General features: G+C 38.3%; 1 protein-coding gene across 2 annotated transcripts; it reads left to right on the top strand.

Moving 5' to 3' along the window:
* Window positions 1-66: 66 nt before the first annotated feature.
* mrpl22 (mitochondrial ribosomal protein L22) lies at window positions 67-3,097 on the top strand. Of its 2 annotated transcripts, XM_079487353.1 has the most exons (7): window positions 67-105; window positions 193-235; window positions 564-690; window positions 776-841; window positions 1,104-1,181; window positions 1,498-1,567; window positions 2,037-3,097. In XM_079487353.1, the coding sequence occupies exons 1-7, from the start codon at window positions 78-80 to the stop codon at window positions 2,243-2,245; spliced, it is 621 nt and encodes a 206-aa protein (XP_079343479.1). In that variant the 5' UTR covers window positions 67-77; the 3' UTR covers window positions 2,246-3,097. The 2 variants fall into 2 exon arrangements, with proteins under 2 accessions (XP_079343479.1, XP_079343480.1); XM_079487354.1 differs by lacking the exon at window positions 193-235 and having other exon boundaries at window positions 75-105; window positions 2,037-2,313.
* The last annotated feature ends 19,217 nt before the right edge of the window (window positions 3,098-22,314 follow it).

Below are 22,314 nucleotides of genomic sequence, written 5' to 3'. Positions count from 1 at the left end.
AACAAATAGCATAACGTCCTTCAACGGTTCCGCTTTGAAACTTTTGCCGTAAAGCGCAGTGTCGTAACATATTCAACATGGCGGCCTCCGCGGTGACATGGGCTGGTAAGTCAATCTTAACATTCAGTCGCTTTATTCATCGTAATAGATGTAAATCACTGCCGTAAGTAACTATACGGACATCGTTTGCAGGTTTATCCGCGTTCGGACGCCTTTGTGGACAGATAAACTATAGGTGAGAGAAATAAAGTACGTGTTGTGCAGTAAGGACACAGACGGACGGCAGTGAGCTAACGGAACCCGTGCGGTGGTGTCACTAATAAATATATCATTAATGACACACTACAGACGTCAAATGCGGTTATGTGTTTTATTATTATGCAATAAAGATGCCCCTTTTAGCACCTATTGCTCTTTTATGACACATCGCTTATTGCTCCCTGAACTCTTTCGCTTGGGATAAAAGCGTCTGCTAAACGACTAAATGCAAATGCGAATACCCGCTGCATTACGTTTTGTGCATAACACAATAAAGGAATCTTTTTTATTTGTGCCGTTTTCAGGTTGCGTGGTGCTTCATCTCACGTGTCTTGTCTTCACACGAACACACAGTTGAACAGCAAACACTGGGAGAGGAACAATCGCGTTGTATATCCACCACAACAGAAAGATGAGCCACGGAGACCAGCTGTTAGTGGGACATTTCATTGACATTAACACACGATTCATATGTTCCTATCTTCATGAGACCGACATATGCTTTCTCTCCGAACAGGAGATTTATCACAGCAGACGTCAAATTAAATACAGTAAAGACAAGATGTGGTACCTGGCGAAGCTGGTAAGTGGGAATCTACTACAAGTACAAGTGTATCTTTATCCCACTATAAATATATATATACTACAACAATGCCTATATATATATATATATATATATATATATATATATATAATGTTGTAGTTTTTCAGTTTATTTTGAAGAAATTGTTTTTTTTAGTATTAACACAATCCCAAGGAACACAAATGCTGATAAAATGTATACCTTAAGTTGCTTTGCCTAAAACCATCTGTCAAAAGTGTTAATGTCAATATCTGTTTGATAGATCAAAGGCATGACCGTTGACCAGGCACTCACTCAGCTGGAATTCAATGACAAGAAAGGAGCCAAAATAATCAAAGAGGTAAAATACTATTGGTGATTTCAGTTTGTTTAACCTAAGAATGCTTAAATACAATTGACACCATTGCAAAAAAGGCCATTGCACATCGAGTCTGAAATTTCAGCACGTTGAAAAATAAAGGCCTCGCGTCCGTCGTGTCAATCACATTTACACACTGCCTCCGATATTTAAAAGAAATCGGTACAGGATTTTCTGCGTTTTTTGCATTTTGACAATTCAGAGACAACGTACGGACGAGCACAAATATGAAAAACGCATACGAAAATGTTCGGACTGTTTGCTCAAAGACCTTTACAGTAAGTGTTTTGTGTTAAAGGTTCTTTTGGAAGCCCAGGAAATGGCTGTCAGGAATCACAATGTGGAATACAAATCCAATCTGTATCTTGGTAAGTGTTAAGATATCTTTCATTGGAAGATTCGGTCCTTATTACTGTTTTTTCATTAGTGTTTTACTACAAGATACCGTTCTGAATTTAACATTCTATAATAATATTGCTAAGTTTCCATGTATTTTCATTCCCCTGTTTTTATGGCTTCTCGTTCTTATTGTCCCTACTGGTTTTGAGTTCAAATCTGTCTTCAAAAATCTTCTTTAAAAAAGGAAAGTTTGTTTTTAAATGTGCTATATAGATAAATAAATGTAGAAGCAGTTTTACGAATTAATTGCCTTTTATTATTTTGGGTATAAGGTATATGTAGGTATTTTTTGGTTGTCATTTTAATGTTATATGTTAAGTTCAATAGTCAATTTGACCCTTTTGTCTTTGACAAATATTGAGCTTGTTTTCAAATTGGAGAACTATTGTCTCTTTAAATTAATATCAAATGATATTTTCTGTGGTCTGATGCCAACAGCTGAATCGTTCTCGGGCAAGGGAAAGTATCTGAAACGCATTCGTTATCACGGACGTGGAATGTTTGGCATCATGGACAAAGTAAACTGCCATTATTTTGTAAAGCTTGTTGAGGGGGTGCCACCCAAAGTGGACCAGAAGACGGGATTCGACCAGGCCAAAGAGTATGTGGAGGAGCTGAAGAACAGAACCATTATTTACTCGCTGTAGTTTCAAATGACCTTATTTTGTTGGTGTTTGTGTAAATAATAATGAAGGAATAAAAAATGATCCTAAGCACGTCGTTTCCAGGCTGTTACAGTTTTACTATTTGAATTATTAGTCAATGTTATATAGAGCTACAATATTCAGAACTAATGTGCACTTTTAGTGTAGACCGTGATGCCTGACCTATGAGTGACATTTCTTTCTGACATTGCCTGACATTATCTCTCACTGGCGGATGACACATTTATAATTAATATTATAATGTTCTCTTCATAAGATCCTTATTTTTTCTGTTTAATCTGAGGCTTCTATATGAGGAGTTTGGTTCCAAAACTCAATCGTGTTTTTATTATGTTGTTATGTTTTTATTGTGTTAGTCTTTTGGGTTATTATGGCTTAAATCAAAACGAACCAACTGCAGTTTGATTGATATTAATTGGAATGCACTATAAAAAATAGTTATCTCATTTTGGAACCAAACTCTTCATATATTGTTTTCTTTAGTAGATTCCTAACCAAGTGCACCATATGGGGTACTTCGTTATGACTCATTCTTGTGTTTCTGTAGGACTTTTCAAACATTCCAGGCAGCTCTGGCGAATTTCAGTATTAAATTGTCTTTTACATAAAAGAATTCCAGCGTTAATTTGAACAAAAATGTTTAATCTACACGGCGAGGAGCGTAATGAATATTTTATTTATAGAAAATGGATTTATTTCAACCAAATTGTTCGATGCCAAATTACCCAAAACCCCTCTAGCTGCGGTTGTGCTATCTGAAGCACACAGGGTCCCTGGCTCTATTTTGTACTTTCATTAGTTCCCCTCATTAAATTAGGATGGTGAAATTGAAGCAGCTCTGTTTAATGGCTTATCATTTGAGCGAATGGTGTTGCCTTGAGTGTCAACTCCATCTATCAACCCAGACCTGGTAAACAGCATCCAGACAGGGTTCAAATCCGATCGTAAAAGGGTAATTTTCCACTTTTTGTAACAATAAGGTCTTTATTTTTTAACATCCAAGCAAATAGACTTCTGGAACTGTTGTCTGAAATGTTTCAAGGTTGCGGTTTTACATCTTGCAGTTTGACAGAAATTGATCTTCACCCAAAAATAAAGATTCGGTCATCGTTTATTCCCCCTCATGTGGTTCAGACCTGTATCTGACTCTGATATTTTGAGAAATGTCTTTTGTGTCCATACATGGAAGTGAACGGGGCCAGTGTTTTTTCTTATTCTTTTGTGTACTCCAAGAGAGTCACACAGGTTTATAATGACTTGAGGGGGAATAAAGATGCATTTTTGGGTGGTATTGAACAAGTAATTCTTGATCAGTTTCTCTAAAAACTGGTTATTTAAATGCTGTAGTGTATGCAGACATTAGTATTTTTAATAATGGGTAATAATTGTCTCTTTTAGCTCGATTATGGAAACAGATTTACTATAGAAAGGACATACTTTTTGCACATTTATTTCATTTGCAGTTATATGGTATATAAAAAAATAACATCAGTATCAACACATTCTTATGTGACGCATAAACAGGCCTAGTAAAAACCTTTAGTAAAAGGAATTTATTATGGGGTATCTGTCAATAACCGAATAAAGCCCCTTATTTACTATGAATGTTGTTGAATTTTCACCACTGTAACCTTTGTTCTTGATGCTCCAGGTACCCTTCTACACTGATCTTGTGTCAGCGTTCTTCCCTTTAATCCATTAAAACCGCAGCCATCACTGCAGAAAGTCAAACCTGGATCAGTGAATCAGATCTCAGTGGTCGTAAACCTGTCTGTGATGTCTCTAATTTCTCCACTGTTTGCTAGCTCTTGTACGACTGAAGCCCTGCGGTGTGCTCTTTGATAAAACAGCATCTTACGGCCCCAATTTCAACCACAGGTGCCCTCAATTTCAGGTTAGAGTTCTGATCTCCTCCTTAACTCCCACTGACCAGCACACACAGCACTCGGGTTCAATGGACCTGTTATCTCCACATTTCTCAGAGTATAGCTGGAAACCCAGCTAAAGCAAACAACCATGGCAAATTGTGCGTCTTCAAATAATATTTGAAAAGTTTGCTGTATATGCTTGCTTCTAGAAGGTCATAAAGTCCAAAATTATTGATGACTTATCATGCACTCACAATATTTATTTGTCCCGTAAAATTCCATTCGGAATGATAAAGACCCTCCATCAAATATCTTCCCACTCGCTGCAAGAATCAAATCACAGCTGTTCTGTGAGCTAAAGCCTATCGCTTCTTTATTATTATTTAGAAAAAGCTTGGATATGTCCAATATCAACTTCAATTTTGTCAAACCTTGTCAAGGCATAACATATTGAAAGACTTTACAAAGATTCAGGCTTATTTCAGTTTGTCTGAATAATCTGAAATGGACAGATTAAAAATGAGCTCTTCACTTTTCACAGAACTTCATTTATCAGCTTGAAGCAGACACAGAAACAAATGATTTAAGCTTCCTGACACAATGTGTGGCAGATGCTGCAAGACACTGTTGTTTATTTTATATTATTTCACGGCTCGTAAGAATGCTTGATTCTGATTGGACAGTAGTGACATTTGCAGTTTCGTTATAGTCCCTTTTCACATGAGGTCACGCGTCTTCTGTTCTGCCGCGAAGCAGCGTAGCGTTACTTCCGCTAGCGCCTTCTTTATTGAGTTTACCAAGACCATTACACAACTGCCACAAATACGGCTAGTCGCTTACGACAAGATCAAAAGCTAGATAAAGGATAGAAATTCTTCGATGAAGGTCAACTTAAAAAGGTAAGTGTTTTGTTTTCTTTTTGCGTTAGCGAAGGTGCTAGGATAAGTACTCGAATACGTGTTCTGTCAGTCAATAACGTTACGAAATATTAACACGCCTGATGCTAAACACAATAATGATCTTACTGATGTCTTGACCACTTGTATTTTCAGTCGCTGTTGTTACATTTTAGTGCAAAACGGAAGTTGTGATACACCGCTTTCTTCGCGAAAAAGGCGAAAGATGAATGACGTCATTGTGAAAATGGCCTATTCCCAGATAACTACCTCTCAAAACTAATAACTCACGGCAAGCCAGTTTAAAACAAGTTAAATGTGTCTTTTATTAACATATACGACAGTATATTTACAAATTAGTAAACCAAATTGCCGGTTCGTGACATTTGATCGTCGTTTCTTACTTTAAAACCGAAAGTAAACAGCTTTTACTGGAAGGTCTGCATTCAAATCAAATATTTCTAATTCACATTTCAGTTTCAGTATTTTTCTCACGTGACAAGTAGCCGTGTAAGAAGCGGGATAATGTACATGCAATAACACCCCTTCAGTGTGAAACAGGACTGATCAGTGAAATGTTAAATGCTTTCTCATATGTAAGTCCCTTTGGATTAAAACTAAATAATTAAAAGCAAAACACATATCTACCACTGAGTTTGTTAACTTATTTAGTAAATAGACTTTTCGCTATTTTCTTACTACTGAAGTACTGGCCGGCGGCCTAAATGTCTCATTTCTGTACTAATTTGACATCATTATGTCTTCTCATAGTTCCATACATAGAGCAAATATATTTGCAATGTGTCCAGCATATAGTTTGATGAAACACTTATTAGAGAAAAATGAGGAAAATTGTGAGACGAGTCCTTTTTATACCGACCTCTAGGTGTCACTGTTGCTACTTGCAAATCGTTTCTCATCAACTTCCACCATAAACAACTGAACTGCTTATTTTTTCCACATTGTTATTACACAAATAAGACCCCCGATAGCACACATACCTCTGGCTTACGTCTATTTGACTTCTGCATTCACATCTATATATAGTTTGCTCATCTGCAATGCGTCTCGGAGATGTCTGCTATCAGACGTCATATAGATCCAGATGATGATTTACAATGGACGAACAACTGCTCTTTCTAAGATGTTTAGCAGATGTTTTTACGCAGCAGATGTTAACAGATCTGTAGCAGACGTGTTACGACGTCTCCGAGACATATTGCAGATGAGCTAACTATGTATGTGCAGATGTAAATGCAGACGTCAAATATTTAAATGTAATGTTTGGTGATAATATAATGTCCATTAACATCTCACATTTGCATTAATAGTTATTTCTTTCCATTTACTGCACACTGCATAGTATTAAAACATTAAGTTCAACTTTTCAAATTCAAGTCAAGTATTAACATGTTGCCTCTTTGCAGTTAATGAAATATTGATTTGGAAATATATCGTACGCAGTGAGACTTCTTTGTTTAAGTGCTTTTGCTGGAAGTCATTGCGGGGCTCTATTAAATTCTGTTGGGCTGAAATCAAAAGTGATAATGTTCCTCTGGCTGGATGTATTTTGGGGCTATTGTACAGTCATTAGCAGAACCTCCGGCTATTTTGAGAACACGGAAAAGCTATTAAAACTCTTCATTATTGACAACGTGCCAGGTTTGATCTCTCAGCTGTAGAGACTCAATAACCATTTGATCATTTTCTTTCTGTAGATTTAGAAAGATGTTGGGTTAGTTACCCTTTGTAAGTTTACATTTGATTTGAAACCTACGGAACATAACTACAATGATAAATGGCAAATGTTGCTTATGTATATTTGCATTCGGTTAGCTGATATTTTTATCTATAAAGAGACGAACAGATGAAGAAAGTGGCAATCCTAATCAATTCATTTGAATACTTAAGCCACTTATTCTGAAGAGACGTATGCTATGATGTTGTACTTTTTATGACTTCAAGTTAACAGAGATGCTGCTGAAATATGGATGTTGGAATATAAAGTCATGTTACCTGTCAAAAAGGGTTTAAGAGTAAGAGGATTAGTTGTCAAGTGATCATGACAGTCTATTGCAGTGGATATACATACATTACAGGGAAGTCTGATATTTTCCCCAAAGGCCTAAACTAGGTTTTTCAGTCATGAAATAAAAAACCTTTTTTAATAAAGCAGATGAATCCTTGGGGATGGTTTAAAGCTAGCATTTTATCCGTCATAAATGCACATATTAAATACTATTGTCACACATTTTGCATGATTTATCAATTGTATAGCTTGAATAGAAATTATAAATAAAAAAAATGTATTCACAAAGGGATATTTAGCTAAATTTGAATGTAATTTTTGAAGAACACAACATCACGATACATTGGGGAACAAGGATTGAGGTCATGCTAAAAGGTTTTAAAGGTCCAGTTTATTCCAGTCATTTTTGGGAGGATCTATTGACAGCAATGCAATATAATACCCATAACTGTGTCTTTAGATGTGTATAAAGACCTTATATAATGAAGCGTTATGTTATGCTTTTTCTATCTATATACATTGGAGGTCCCCTTACATGAATTGTAATAACGGACAAACTGCTCTACAGAGCGTGTTTGCTAAATTCCTTAGTTCCCTTCGGCAAAGAAGCAAAAACGTGATGACACCTTAGTCCTGTGTCAGCCTCCGCGAGTCATTCAAAAGGGAGGGGTGGAGTGAGCCATTGGCTGCATTTGGCAACCCCACCACTAGATGTCGCTAAAATCTCCACGTTGCGCCTTTAAAAAACTACACCCAACTACGCCCAAAACTACAATTCTGGCAACGTTTACTGTCATTCAGGTTGACACATATGACTTTCTTCTGCGCAACAAGATATCTTGAGAAACGTGTCAGCGGTATTGTGTTTTTACAATGAAAGTCATATGGGGCAAACTATAACTTAAATAGAAAACGAATAAAATACAAATCTGTACGTAAAAAAAAGGATCTGTAGATGAAGAAATGGATTCCTACGGGATCGTATAAAAAGTACATCAATTTCAGAAAATAGCTCCGCAGATTGTTTTAAAGCACCCTCGTGTGGCACCTGTATTATAAAGAGCGTATTCTTCTGGAGTTATGTTAAGACTAGAAGGAGAAAGGAGTTACATTAACCTTCCTTTATCAAAACACGCTCATCGGTGTAACAACAATGAGTGCAAAAACTCTGCCTCCATGAGTTATTTGAGGGTGTCAAAAAAATGGCCGTTGAACTGTTTGGAAGAAGCGCACTCTCGTCTTGACTCTAATATGATGATAGCCATCATCTCTTCACTGTTCATGAATAATTTCAACGAGCTCTTTTACTTAATTAATTTCAGCGCTGACATTTCTCACCGTCCCGAGGTGATCGCTCAGCACTGCAGGTGCCGTGCAACGACCAGAATCGCTTTGAAAATGTCACACAACTTTATACGAAGGCAAGGGGATCATAAGAAAGTGATGAAGTGTAATTACTGTTTGCTCCAATGGGATAAATTAATTTATTAAAATATTAATGTTTGTAAGGGTTATAGCACATTTCTTTAAGCAATCATCTTGCACTTAGCAGTGTAGGCCTATAAATACATTTGCTTCCCATTGTTCATTTGGGGAGATTTGGTTTTGCTTTAATGAATACAGTAGCTAACACATAAGAAAAGCTGATTTTATATATACTGAATGTGATGCGATCTGGAAAACCCAACACATGGTGAAAATGTACATATTGCTGGGTTCAAGTCCTTTCCAAATCAGTGTTTATTTCGCCCGTACGTCGTATGTAACAAAACTAAAGTTACGGCTGTTATGTGAAGACGGCTGAGCGCTATGATTTTCAGGAACGGAATTTGGAGAAAAACGGGTTCAAAGTTAGGAGTTGAAATTAAAAGCACAACATTCAAGTATCACAAGTAAAAGTCACTTTACAGATTACCTAAACTTCTTGGGGAAAATGGGGAGTCAGATTTTGATATGACACCGGCATGTCTTGACTCCTTAAACATCAGCTATAGTCAGAATAAATCGCAATTTCTCAACAATAAACAAGATCATTTTACCACAATATTTCTTGGACGATACACAAGAGGTTATGGAATAATATTTTGATGAAAAAACAATTTTTACCAAAAAAATTACCTTCGAATTATTTTTAAACGTCCCAGCACGATATCCAACAGGTTTTCCCATATCTTCCCACACTTATTTCCTTTAAAATAAGTCTATTTCACATGGAGTATTTGAGAAATGCTGACTGTTTTTTCTTGTATTCATTGAATGCCTCAGATGCGCATTCATATGCTGAATCTTATTCTAAAATCGATTCTAATTATAAGTTAGAAAGTTTCTGAATCAGATTTTGATTCCAATTCTGGTTTTGGTTCAGACTGCAATACCAAATTTGATTCTGAAACGGATTCAGCTCGTGTTGAAAATACTTCTAACTTTTGCGAATTTGCCCCTCTGCAAGTAAAACCCTTCAGCTTCATTTGCAAGAGCGAGGTGAGGATTCCACGTGAGATCGGGTTGGTAAGGACACACCTGCCGACTGCTGAGATGCCGTGATAATGTCAAGGCAACACAGTGGAGACTCTTGGGTATCATTAAGGCAGGTGATTACAGATCTCCGAGCTAAATAAACATTGGGATTGATCCCATCCTCCGACCTCTCTAACACATACACTTTCACTTTGATCGACATGACATACGGGGCAGGGTGCAGAAACACAGCGGAGACACCAAGTGCATTTATGATGTGCACTTTTTCACAAATGTTTACAAGCAGATAACATCTCGGAGATGCAGATTCCAGCTGGCTCTTGGAAGTGGACGTCAAGGTGAATGAGGACTGCGCTATAAAAAAGAAAACCAGTTTATTTTACTGTAAAAAGAAACAGCCAGCTGCAGTACTACAGCATTCGAATTCTACAGTAAAATGAAAAGTAATGCTTAAAAATATTTGTACATATGTAAAGGTTGTTTGTAGTTAACCAGTTATCAAGCCTTTCCTTATTTTTCCGATAAAATTACAAACAGTTTACAATATAGAGTTGCTAAACTCCAAAATGAATATATATACTGTGTAAATTTATGTGAGGAACAAACCAAATGTATGTTATTTGTTTTTTCTAAGCAAAAATTTCTTTGTTTGGTTAAACGCAGTGAAAAATGTTTGGAAAAATGCTTGTAAGCAAACAGTTCTTGGACCCATTGACTAACAACTGATAACAATGGTAGTCAAAAGTGCCCCAGAATGGTAACGGTCCTACTTTCTTCAAAATATGTTTATTTGTGTAGAAAAGAACAGAGAAAATTATATGGTAGTCAACGGGGTCCAAGAACTGTTTGGTCATAAGCATTCTTCTAAATATCATTCTCTGTGTTTATTAGAACAAAGACATTTATAAAGGTTCAGAACAACTTGAAGGTGAGTAAACGATGACAGAATCTTCCTTTTTGGGCGAACTGTTCCTTTAATGGGAGGGCTTGGTTAACAGGTTCCTCAGGACCAAATGAATTAAATGGATCATGAATGTCCTCTTCAGTTGCGATTCAGTGAATCTGCACATCACGCATACGAAACCTACACTTATCCTCACTGTATCACTGACAATAGGCCCACCGCCAGACATCTGTATCTCCTTTTAGCCTGTCTGTGATAATGAATCTGTGACCCTCACACACTTGACCCGTGTGTATGTGCTTATGGTCATTTGTCAAGACCATCATAGACAGCTCGGCCCTCTGGGAGAAGTCCAATTTACTCTGGCACATATGCTAATCTCTGTGACTGGGACAACAGGATTTTTGCCAACTGTCTTTGTCCTTCTTTGTCATCATCCATCGCAGGACATTACAAGATATTAATTGCTTTGTGTCGAGGAGAGGAAATGTACGAGTGGATTTCTGAGGACGCTGAATTATGCTGTTTCACGGAGGAGCTGAGCTTGGCTTGCGCTGGTAGAACACAATTCGCAGATACAATATGAGCTGAATTAATCGCTTTCCATTAATCGAAGATGAATTTACACGAATTTTCATTGTATCATCCTGTTCATTTTTTCACATATTTCTGTGTGGGACCAGTAGACATGCATACGTAGATGCCCCATTCTGCCAACTTTTAACTTAAGTGTCTATTTCTTAGTTACACTTTGACATGTTAACTAAAAATGTGTACTACACCACACAAAGAGTAAGGGCCGGACCGATATGACCAGGGATCCTGTTCTTGGATCCTTCTGAAGATTTGCAACGTGGAACAGGACAGGGTTTGGCAGACGTCCCCACACTGGTGTTTAGGAATGATATAATCGAGCCCACTACCTCCTTATTATCTCACTGTGTGCCAAGTTTGTGAACACCGACATGTTAATGTGGACAGTCACACAGTATGGTCATTTTTTCAGATTCCCTCAATTATTCCTGTTGGACTGGAGTCTTTTATAGTCTTTACACTATTGGCTAAGTTCAACCTCTGAAGCTCTAGTGCATATTTTGCATCTCTGACTGAATTTAAAAGAGTCCAATACCCACATGTAACGTTAACTGACAAAAATGAACGCGGTTTACAGGAAAACCTTGAAATTTTAACAATTTGACATTTATATGACAATTTGTGACAGTCACCAGAACAACCTGTGCGGAGTGCCTTGTGCTCCACAAGAGGGCACTCTCCACTTCTTCTGGAATACCATATTACACTATATTTCCCATAAACCATTAGACTCATTATCCATGATTATATTCACCTGTGCACTGTTAACTGATGTCCCGCATCCGTTTTCATTCATTCAGTCATTACAAAGTCTCATTAGTGTTACAACTACGGTTCTGAGGGTGTTGCCTTGTTAGCTGGTGCTGTATTACCTGGGTTTTGATCTCTTGCCGCCTCTTGCCGCCTCTTGCCGCCTCTTGGCTGGATTACTCTTTGTGCCTGCGGTTTACCCTGTTATCTTGTTTGGCTTGCTTGCCTGGCATTATGACCTCCTTGCCTATTTGTGGACTGTGTGTTTAGATTTGCCCTATCACGACTACAACTGGATACATCTCACCCCATGTGCCTTTGTGTCGCATTTCATGTGAGAGCTTTCATATGTGACTAATAAATTCTGTGAGTTTGTGACGTGAATATGAAGTTAAATATTATTTGTATGATTTTTAACAGGGGGCGCTCAGTTTTCAGTTTCAGGGAGACAATTGTCTCAAGTAGGTTCTCAAAGTTTCATCCTGACGACTCTCAACTTTCCATTGTAGCAGGAAAACTTATCTGACAGCAAAACTCTTACTTGTCAGAATAAGGTTCCAGTGTATTGATTGAGCGAAAGTAAAGAAAGCCATCCTCAGTCCAGCAACCTGCAGCCTGCAAACCAAAAGCTCTAACCACTGGGCCAGTTTGAAGGTGCAACCTTTGAAGGCTAAAATTTTCCAGTTACAGTGTGTAAATAGGAAAGAATGCTACATTAAATATACAGTGTTGCTTGAGTGCATGCAATCTAAAGTTTGAAGGGGGTAGAATACTAGCAGGTGGGCAAAATATACCCTGCCCGAATATTACCCCCCTCAAATATAATCCTGTCATGTATAACATGTAAAGTGTGTGCCTTTTAAATTTTAAACTGCCTGTTCAAAGTCAATGTCAGCTTTATTGTAAAATAAATGTACAATACATATATACAGAGGATTGAAATTGAAACACAGAATACAAATATTTACAAATACAGATAAATATAGATTATATATACAGAATATGTAAAATACAACTTTAAAAGCAGGGATATTTAAAAAAAGTAAAAGAAGATACGGTATTGGCAGATAGAGTTAAAATTGAGTTATTTTTACTTACCCACATGACGTTCGACATGTTTTAAGACCTCGCGGTGTCTTCAGAACACAAAGATATTTTAGGTGACATCCGAGAGGTTTCCAGGCCTCCTCATAGACATTTATAGATGTTGTCAAGGTCAAGAAAAGTATTAAAGACATTGTTTAATTAGTCCATCCGCTCATAGTGGCTCAACTGAATTTTTTTGAAGCGACAAGAATACATTATGTGCCAAAAAATTTACTAAAATAACGACTTTAATCAATTCAATCAATTAAATCGAATGTTTATTTAGCACTTTTCACAATGTGCATTGTTCCAAAGCAGCTTTATGGGAGAAAATAAGAAAAACTGAAAAACACAGAAAAGGTCAAACACAGCACATGGCATGGTGTTTATTGAATGAGCAGGATCAATCTAGCAAATTATATCTAATAAATTCAGTCTCCCGGTGAGAAAGCCAACGCAGCCCTGTGGCGAGGAACCCATACTCCAACGATAAACAAATGGAGAAGAAAAACCTTGGAAAAATACAGTCTCAGCCGGGAGGGCCAGGTCCCCTCTGACATGTCACAGCTGCGCTCAGTGACTTTGATTAAATGTTTATGAAAACTAGTTTGTCTTTTTTTATGATCGATATCAGACAACAGAGGAATGTTATAAGCAGGGAAAATAGTAATGGCGTAATGTAACTGCTGTCATGTGATGTAAGTTCTGTACTGAAATTTAGCATTAGTGTGACAAGAAGTCTTTGCTCTTGGTTGGGGATGGAATTGCCGGAGCTGGAATGGTCAGATGGTCACTTTGCTCTTGAGTGGTGATGGTATTGCCTGAGCTGGGCACCCCGAGGCGGGCGAAGAGGGCAGAACGAGAATAATTTGCGGTTTTAGCTGCATGTTAAAATAATGATGAGCTTTGCTCACCAAATAAGATTCTCCACCAGTTCTATCAAGATCAAATCCATGAAGTGAGTTATTTTAAACATCAGTTTCAGCACAAACACAAAATGAAACACAAAGTGCTGAGAGAGAAAGAGAGAGAGAGACAGTGATGTAGTGAGAAAGCATGGCAGCGATTTCTGAACACCAATAAACACATCTTTAACAAAGAGGCACAAACTTAACGCAGCTATTCTATAAATAGAAACGGATACTTGCGAGCTCTGTGCTAGAAATGTATCCGTATGGTCTTGGAGAGATGGAAAGGTTCAATTGGTTTCAGGATGCGGTCCTGCTGAAAGGTTCCGGGCCTCGTGGGCGCAAGGCTCATCAGGTGTGCGAGGCAGCAGAAGTCATTCTTTACCCCCAGTGGGGGAAATGACAGTCTCAGAGACGCCAAGAACTGGTTTCTGGTTTCCTACTGCACACATACATAGAAGGAAGGTAGAGAGAGTGTGTGTCTTTCATGTTCGCAGGTCACATGCCAAATCCTGGGGTGCGATCTGTACGGATCACAGATAAACTAAAACATTTGTCATAACGTGTCATTTTTACGTAACATTTGAGTGGCCTCTACACTAATACTTGTTTCATTCATGGGACATCTGTGTCTGACAGAGCCAGCTCGGGTTCGACTGGATGTTCATAAAGATTGCTGAATCCGATTGCTGATTGGTAACAGGAGTCGGGGTGGAGAAGAGATGCCGGAAGTGCTGGCATCCATTTGTGTAGACCTAAGATAATGATAATTAATTCATAATTCAATGAAAAAGTGACAATTGGTTATGGGCTTGTAAGCTAAATAAAATGTCATGAGGTTGTAAATCCCTGTTGTGTTATTTGACCTTTTGAATAATTAAAGGAATTGATCTGATCACCGAACAGAATCCGATTTCACACCGAATGCAAAACTTATTCACAACGCATTTCTTTTCTTATCACTGAGAGTTCCCCTGAATAGTAGTAAAAGTTTTTAGTTTCACTATTTCTTCTTCAAACCTATTCACAAAGCTGCGAACAGCAACTTTGACCAAGGAGCAGAAAGAACAATTCTGTCATCATTTCCTCTCCCTCGAATTGTACAAATCTTTATAAATGTCTTTGTTCTGATAAACACAGAGAAAGATTTTTGGAAGAATGCTTTTAACCAAACAGTTCTTGGCCAACATTGACAGAAAAAATGACACTAGTGGGGCTGGGAATCGATTCCCCTTTAAGAGCCTTCATAAGCACAAACCTTAGCTGATGTCATTGGTCAACTAAATCATATTTGTTTCTGGTCTTAAACAGTGCAGACTTCAGAAGAAACTGATTGATGACGTCTAGAGCTGACATCAAATATTATATCTGGATATCTGCATCCATAAAAGCAAAAGCTTATAATAACATACAATTACATATTTATTTTGGGCGTCTGTTTTAATGGTGGATATCGGCTAATGCAGCCACATCGGCAATTCCACCCCCGTGTGAATCCAGCAAAAAACTGTTAAAGCTTTTCAACACCCGTCTGCACTACTTGCATTTAACAATAATCTTTATATGCAAAGTATTCTAACATATTTTTAATACAATTTACTGATTTTCGATCTGTCTGATACGGTATCTATATTCCTCAAGAACTTTTGTGTACACTGCTGAATAACAGGACAAGATCGACATATTTGGTTAAAGTTTTTTGTAATAGAGACAATAAACAATTAATAAATGTAAAAAGTGACAGCTTAGAAAAATGTATTTCTTTCAAATGTTTTAAATTTTTTATAATAAATACAAATCTGTAGTAAAACAGGGAATGGAGCATGATTCGAAAACTTGGAATCGAGTCTTTCGATTCCTAAACCAGGAATTGGAATCGGACCGACTCTAAAACAATCGGAATCGAACAGCCCTAGACAATAGTGGTCAAAAGTGCCCCAAAGCGGTTTGCTTTCCTTCGTTCTTCAAAATATCTCCTTTTGTGTTCAACAGAACAAAGAAATGTACAAAGCAATATTTCCTTCAATGGTGGCCATGAACTCATTTGAGGTCTCTCAGAACCACCAAATAACATCTAAGCTATCAATACGGTGAAAACCTTTTGAAAACCTTTTTTTATGGCAACTGTGACCTTTGGATGGATTTGCTCGATTGCTTTTGTTATCATAAATGAGGTTTGCTTGAACGCATTTCTGAAGCGTGTGCTTGCGTCCATCATATCGTGCATGGGTTGACTCTCCAGAACTGATCTGTATGGAGTCAGCAATCTTTGTGTCTCATAATAACAAGACCTCACCTTACAGCTGCCAAATTCAACGGTGTTAAGCATTTCAGCACATAGCCCTTTTTTCGTAACAGCCCACTTTGACACTCTTAAATTGATCTTGCCCTTGTCTAATGGCAACAGCTTTTAGTGTACACCGCGGCGGCGAATTTAAGTGTTTTTTCACTCAGCAAGAAACCCGTTGGCAAAGTGGCCGGCAAAAAAGGTTTAAACGGCTCCTCCATCCAATAAAAATATCACTGGATTGAGTTTCTCAAAGGCAAAGCCATTCACCTCCACTTGGCTGATGTAAGAATCATTACTATGCAGGCTGCATTTGGGCTTGTCCTGATACGTTTTAGCGGTACGTTCCCTCAGCACACGCTGAAACCGAGCGTAAGATCTAACAGCTGCTGAAGACAGGTAGCGTGCAGTCATCCACATCACACTCATGGGAATTGCAGCGGGTGGATGAGGCCTCTCACCTCCAGCCTCTCTCTTCATTACCTTTTGTAATAGAAATGGGACGGCACCGGCTAGTCCGGGATTTGCCGGCCTCTTACCCCTCCACGCACAAATGCTCACTATAGCTAAACACAATGTTTGCGATTGACGGCTCTAACAGCGGGAACTTGACCGATTCCCTTCCGCCTCTCGAGACTTTGAGCTGTCACAAGCTGTTTAGGCTGTGAACAGAAATCGACTCTGCTTTAATCTGTTACTGGTCTCGCCGGGTCAAAAACAGACAAGAAAATCACCCAAAATGTCCATCAGATGGATTTTTATCCTTTATTTCTGATTCTCAGACACATGAGGCTGATTCAAAAATCTCATTTGATAAAGTGACCAGTCAGTGAACTATTCTCTAAAAATTATTTTTATTATGACACAGAAAAATGACACATTTCTCATGATTTACTCACTTTCATGCCATTCCGTTTATATATACATGACTTCAGAAACTTATTTGGGAGCCAACATGGCAAAGCTTCATAAAGCACATACAGTACATCCATCATTAAAGAAATCCAAATGACTCAATCTTATGGCTTAAAAATATATTAACCCACATCATGACCAGAACGTGCACATGACTAGTCATAAGACATGCGAGCACCAATGAGATTTAACATTATTAGAATATTTTTTCTCCCATGTGAGAAGATAATTCAGCCATCAGCATTCTCAGCCATTTCCTACAATCCATGTTTCCACTGTTAAACAGTAGGGGGAACTATTACATATCCGAGTACAGCAGGAGTATAGAATCTACAGATCCAAAGACATCCAGAAAATGTACTTTTTTTAAAGCAGATATTTTGTTCATAGTGGTGTTCAACAGCGGCTGCATCACCACAAGATCTACCAGAACCAGCCTCACTGAAGCATCCAGCTCTCTCCAATACTGTGATGTTTTATAAAAGAACCCATGCAGCATAATGGGTCATTTCACGCATTGTGATAAAGGTGGATTCATAGATGAAAATATAGACTGGTGCAGAGCTGACGTAGTTTTGCAGGCCAACTTGGAGGTGCCAGTGCTGCCAGTGCCAGTGCCAGTGCTTTCCGGAAAGCTCAATATATATGAGTTTTGAAGCCTAAATACAATCACCGGAGGCCTATTGCCGTTAATTCGCGTTTAGTCTGAACATATTCTTGAGTTTTTGGGATCAAGAAGGTAGATTGGTTTGGAACGGGTTTCATCGGCTTGTAACTAAAACTTTGTTCGGCCTGTTCTGGAGCAGGTTTTATTCTGGGTTGGAGATCTCAAAAGAGTAATATTTATTATAAGTTGATAAATGTGAATCAGTTAATAATAGCGAGAAGTCAATGAATGATGATGCCGGGCTGCGTTCCGCACCGACAAATGTTGCAAAACGGTTTTTAAACGGAAAAGGTGGTGTCACGGATCCACCTGGCACTAACCTTCAACCCCAATCACCGGAATACTGAACACCTGCACTCAATCACTAGATCACTATACACACACTTACCACACTCATTCATTGAGGATCTCAAGGTTACTACCCTTCGGATATTCCTTTAAAGAACTCTAGGAACTTATTTCCCGGATCTGAGTTCATCTGGACTATTTGTCTCTCTTGGAGGGACATTGCGGATTACTTGGGAACCCTTCGGATAAGACTTTGACGTTGCTATCTCTTATATGTATTCTCTTATATGTACACTAACCTCTTCTGTGTTCCATCCTTGGTGAACTGTGAGAAGGCCATTCTTTGTGTTTTGATCAAATCTGTATAAATACGTGCTAAATACTGCAAAATACATGTCTTCTAATATCTTTATATTACTGACTCACTTCTGGGTTTTGCATACAAAAATACCTGCATTACCCTATTAAGGTCTCTTTATAGGGAGAGAGCCACGAGTTGCTTCAGCCCTGGAGGAACACTGGTTTTACACGTATTTGGCGCTACCGATTGTTGCCGGTTTATTATCGACAAGTGAAGTCTAGACCTCAAAATTAAGACAGCCCCATTGTTTCAGATGTATTTCCAAACAAACAATACGGTGAATTAGAAAACAATTTGCATATTTTAGTGAAATTTTCCTTCAACACTAAGAATAAAACCATAGGATAGAAACGTCTAAGGGTTTTAATGTGAGACTCTACACTTATACAATCAGGTTAGTTTTTATGTGAGGATTTTTATCTAATCCGTTTTTGGTTTGGATGTGTATAATGATCTACATTTACATTATAAGCACATAAGAAATATTTGTTGAAATGGTCACATTGTGTGAGAGATTCTTTCACACCCATAAAGTCCTTTTCACAGTGACACAAATTCCACGAAAACCAAATTCACTTTGCATTTGACAGACTCGAGGTTACCGTTCCATTTGTGGCTGTTGTTTCATACATCATTGAATAATGTAATTGCCAGAGATCAAGCTATGGGGACTATTCATTTACCATACTCCCCTGGAGGCTCTTAAGGTGGCATTACCAATATTGGAAATGTATTATCTCAAAGAGGTGACTTGCCGGAGATCCAGTTTCGGTACAAAGGAAAATAAATAAGTCTCGCCTGGCCTGAGAGTGCCATCAAGAGTTCTTCTTTAATGCCCTGCGAGGAGTAATGTGCATTTACGTCTGCATCATGTTCTACTCCATTAGGACTTGTGCTGTGGGGAATCTCTAAACTTTATTTGTCACAGTGTATAATTTTGAGTAGTGCTTTATATTATGCGCTGAAAGATGTTGAATGATCCTATCACAGATGGAAGAACCCTCTAACTGTTATTACAGTGAGCTACGGCCTGCCTTCTGAGATCTAGAAGCTTCCGCAGCTGGACTATGAATATTGATGGAGACCTGCTGAAAGCAGCACGTGCTGTGGATTCTGGTCTGCTGGTGGTCACGCCGGGGCTGCTTAAGCAACTTGCTAGTGAATCAGCTTCATCTGAAAGATCAAAAGCTGGTTGACTGTCAGATTTGCTGGTGACATCATTGTTGGCTGACCCACATGAGTCCAAATTAAATCGATCACTAACACTGAGATGTTAATGGCTTTCTTTCAAGTTATACATTTTATTGCCATTTTAACTCTTTCCGCACTATTGATGATGTAATGAAGATCCATAAAAGGGAGGAAGGAGGCAGGAACCGGCGAACCTAAAAATACCTTAATTAAATAAACAAACACAGAAGTAAAATGCCAGCAGCCACCTCAAGGTAGACTGCAGGCCCCAAGAACATAAACTTCACACATGTCCGGCCCCGGTCCTCTCTCGTCAACTGTCCTGCCGCTCGTCCTCTTAAGCTCCCGATCTCCTCCGTGAGATATGCGGGACCGGTGGGCGCACAGCTGATTCCAACTATCACTCACGCCACCGGCCCCGACCTCACGGCTCTTGTCCCGCCTTCCTCACCACAGATGACATTTCTCGTCATTTATGACACAATGCCTATCCGCCAGAGCGTTTTTCGTTGTAGATAGAAATAGCTCATACTAAGGTAATAAAAACATAACACCTCATTATGTATAGTCTTTATACATATTTGAAGTTATGTATAAGATTGCATTTCTGTCAATAGATACTCAAAGCACACCTTTAAAAACATAAAAACAGTTTAGGGTTCTCCTCAAAGGTCCTCCTTTCCAATTTTCAGTGTTTTACTAAATTAGATTTACTAACTTATTCACATTTTTATTACTGTGGTTTTCTGATCAGACACTGTAATATGAACAGCATTCATGGGGAATTTTATAAATATAATTTATCTCGAATCCGCAGGGTTCTTCTTGTCATTCTTTCGATTACCTGCGATATGAAGTCCCAAGTGACAAACTCGACCATCCGTGTGGTGTGGTACAGAGGAGCATTAGTATTGACTCCCCCGGTCACCTAGTGGGGAGTAAAGTGAGATATTTTTATTCCAGAAGGAGATCATCAGAAAATCAATGATCTGGAACTACAGGTGGCTGATGAGATTGCATAATCACGGTGCGATTTTTCCATGGGAGATTTGACTGTGACCTCTGATGGAATGAAGGAACAAGAACGCTCTTTGAGATCGTTCATTTTCATCATCTTTCGGGAGAAGGCCACATTTTTTGCGCCTGTGGCAAAGGCATTCCGGCGGTTGCGGATTTCACAGATGCTCCGGGCAATGACGGACATGATCTCAGCAAGCAAAACAGTCCCTGCATGGAGATCTCGCTGCTTTAAGTACAAAAAGTCTCAACTGCATTGAAATGTCCTTGGCAATCCCAACAGCATAGATAAATGACTTCAGGGTTACACACCACAGTTTCCAGCCAGAAACTGTTGCTTCACAGCATAAAGAAAACACACAATTAAGTGTGTCGCATTTCTAGTATATACCATATTTATTAATAAAAAAATCGAATGAACTTCTAACCATTGCGACCATTATTAGAAAAAGTAAATGATTTGTTTTCACACGAAGTCTAGGTGGGTATCGAGATTTTTGGTCAATGACTTCAGAGTCATTGTTGTCAGATCTGCGTAAAAATACCATAAAACAAATTCAAAAGACTTTGAATACGTTACGCAATTTGTATATAATATAGAACTTTGTACTAGAGATGCACAGATATATCATATGTCGGACGGCCAATAATCTGTATCGAACGATAAAAGCAATTTTTCACAATATCAACTATCAGCTGAAAATGTTGAGAAAGACAGGTTGATATTCAATATTGATGTTTATTATATAAACTAATAACATAAAGTTAAGCATTTAAATTTTCATTGGTTTTGGCAGAGATCACACGAATAATCGTATCGGTGTAGAAATGTAGTATTAGTGCATCTGTACTTTGTACCTGATATGGGCCCGGTTTCACAGACAAGGCGTAATAGTCCCAGACTAAAATGAATGCGTGACCTGTCTTAATTCAATATAACTTGCCCAGAAAAATCTTAAAATATATCAGTGCCATTGTTTTGTCTCAGGATGCACACTAGTAATGTATACTTCTATGGCATTTTTATAAAAGCGACATAAATATCTTAATTCAACTTCAGCTTTTTGTCATTTCGGACCTTGACAGCCTAGGTCCTCGTTCCATTTCATTATATATTAGTACTGGAACAAAATGAATAAATCATGCCAAATAGTCATTTTTGGGTGAAGTGTCCTTTTAAATGGACAAAGACGCTTCACCTGTCTTGTTTGCTAGACTTTGCATTGAATAATGAAGTCAGGGGATAAGTTACTGTCATTCACCAGCCCTCTGTGGAAGAGTGCATCTCTCTATCTATCCCAGAGCTCCGTTTGGCAGTAAGATGGATGTCAACGGTGCTGAGGCTGGTCAAAAGGCCCGTGGCTCCAGACACCACTTAGATATTCATCAAAGGCTTTGAGCGCAGACAAGATGAAATACACTAATTTGAGCTGTTCGTCTGTTTGAAATGAAAACAAAAAGGCCTCTCGGAGCATACTGACACAAGATGACCGTCACTGTCATAACAGTTGAGATATTATTCAGTTGAGAGATGTTTTAGCTGACAAAGAGAAAGTAGAGGAGAATCCATTCAGATTAGATGGAATTGTTTGACCGAGCTTTGCTTTGCGTACAGACATTTTGTACTGAGACCGGATTGATATTTACATTTTGGACCAGTCGATAAAGATCTAAAACTGAATGGCATTCACATCATCGACCATGAAAGCGAATGCCCTTCAGTGGTTCTACAACAGACCTTTTACAAAATCTGTTTTTTGCATTGGGAGATTTGCAGTTAATCTCTCCAAAGCTTCTTATAAATAACCAAAT

The sequence above is a fragment of the Barbatula barbatula genome, assembly GCF_947034865.1.
Source record: "Barbatula barbatula genome assembly, chromosome: 22".
NCBI classification, from domain to species: domain Eukaryota; kingdom Metazoa; phylum Chordata; class Actinopteri; order Cypriniformes; family Nemacheilidae; genus Barbatula; species Barbatula barbatula.
This window is presented reverse-complemented; position numbering and strand designations above follow the sequence as displayed.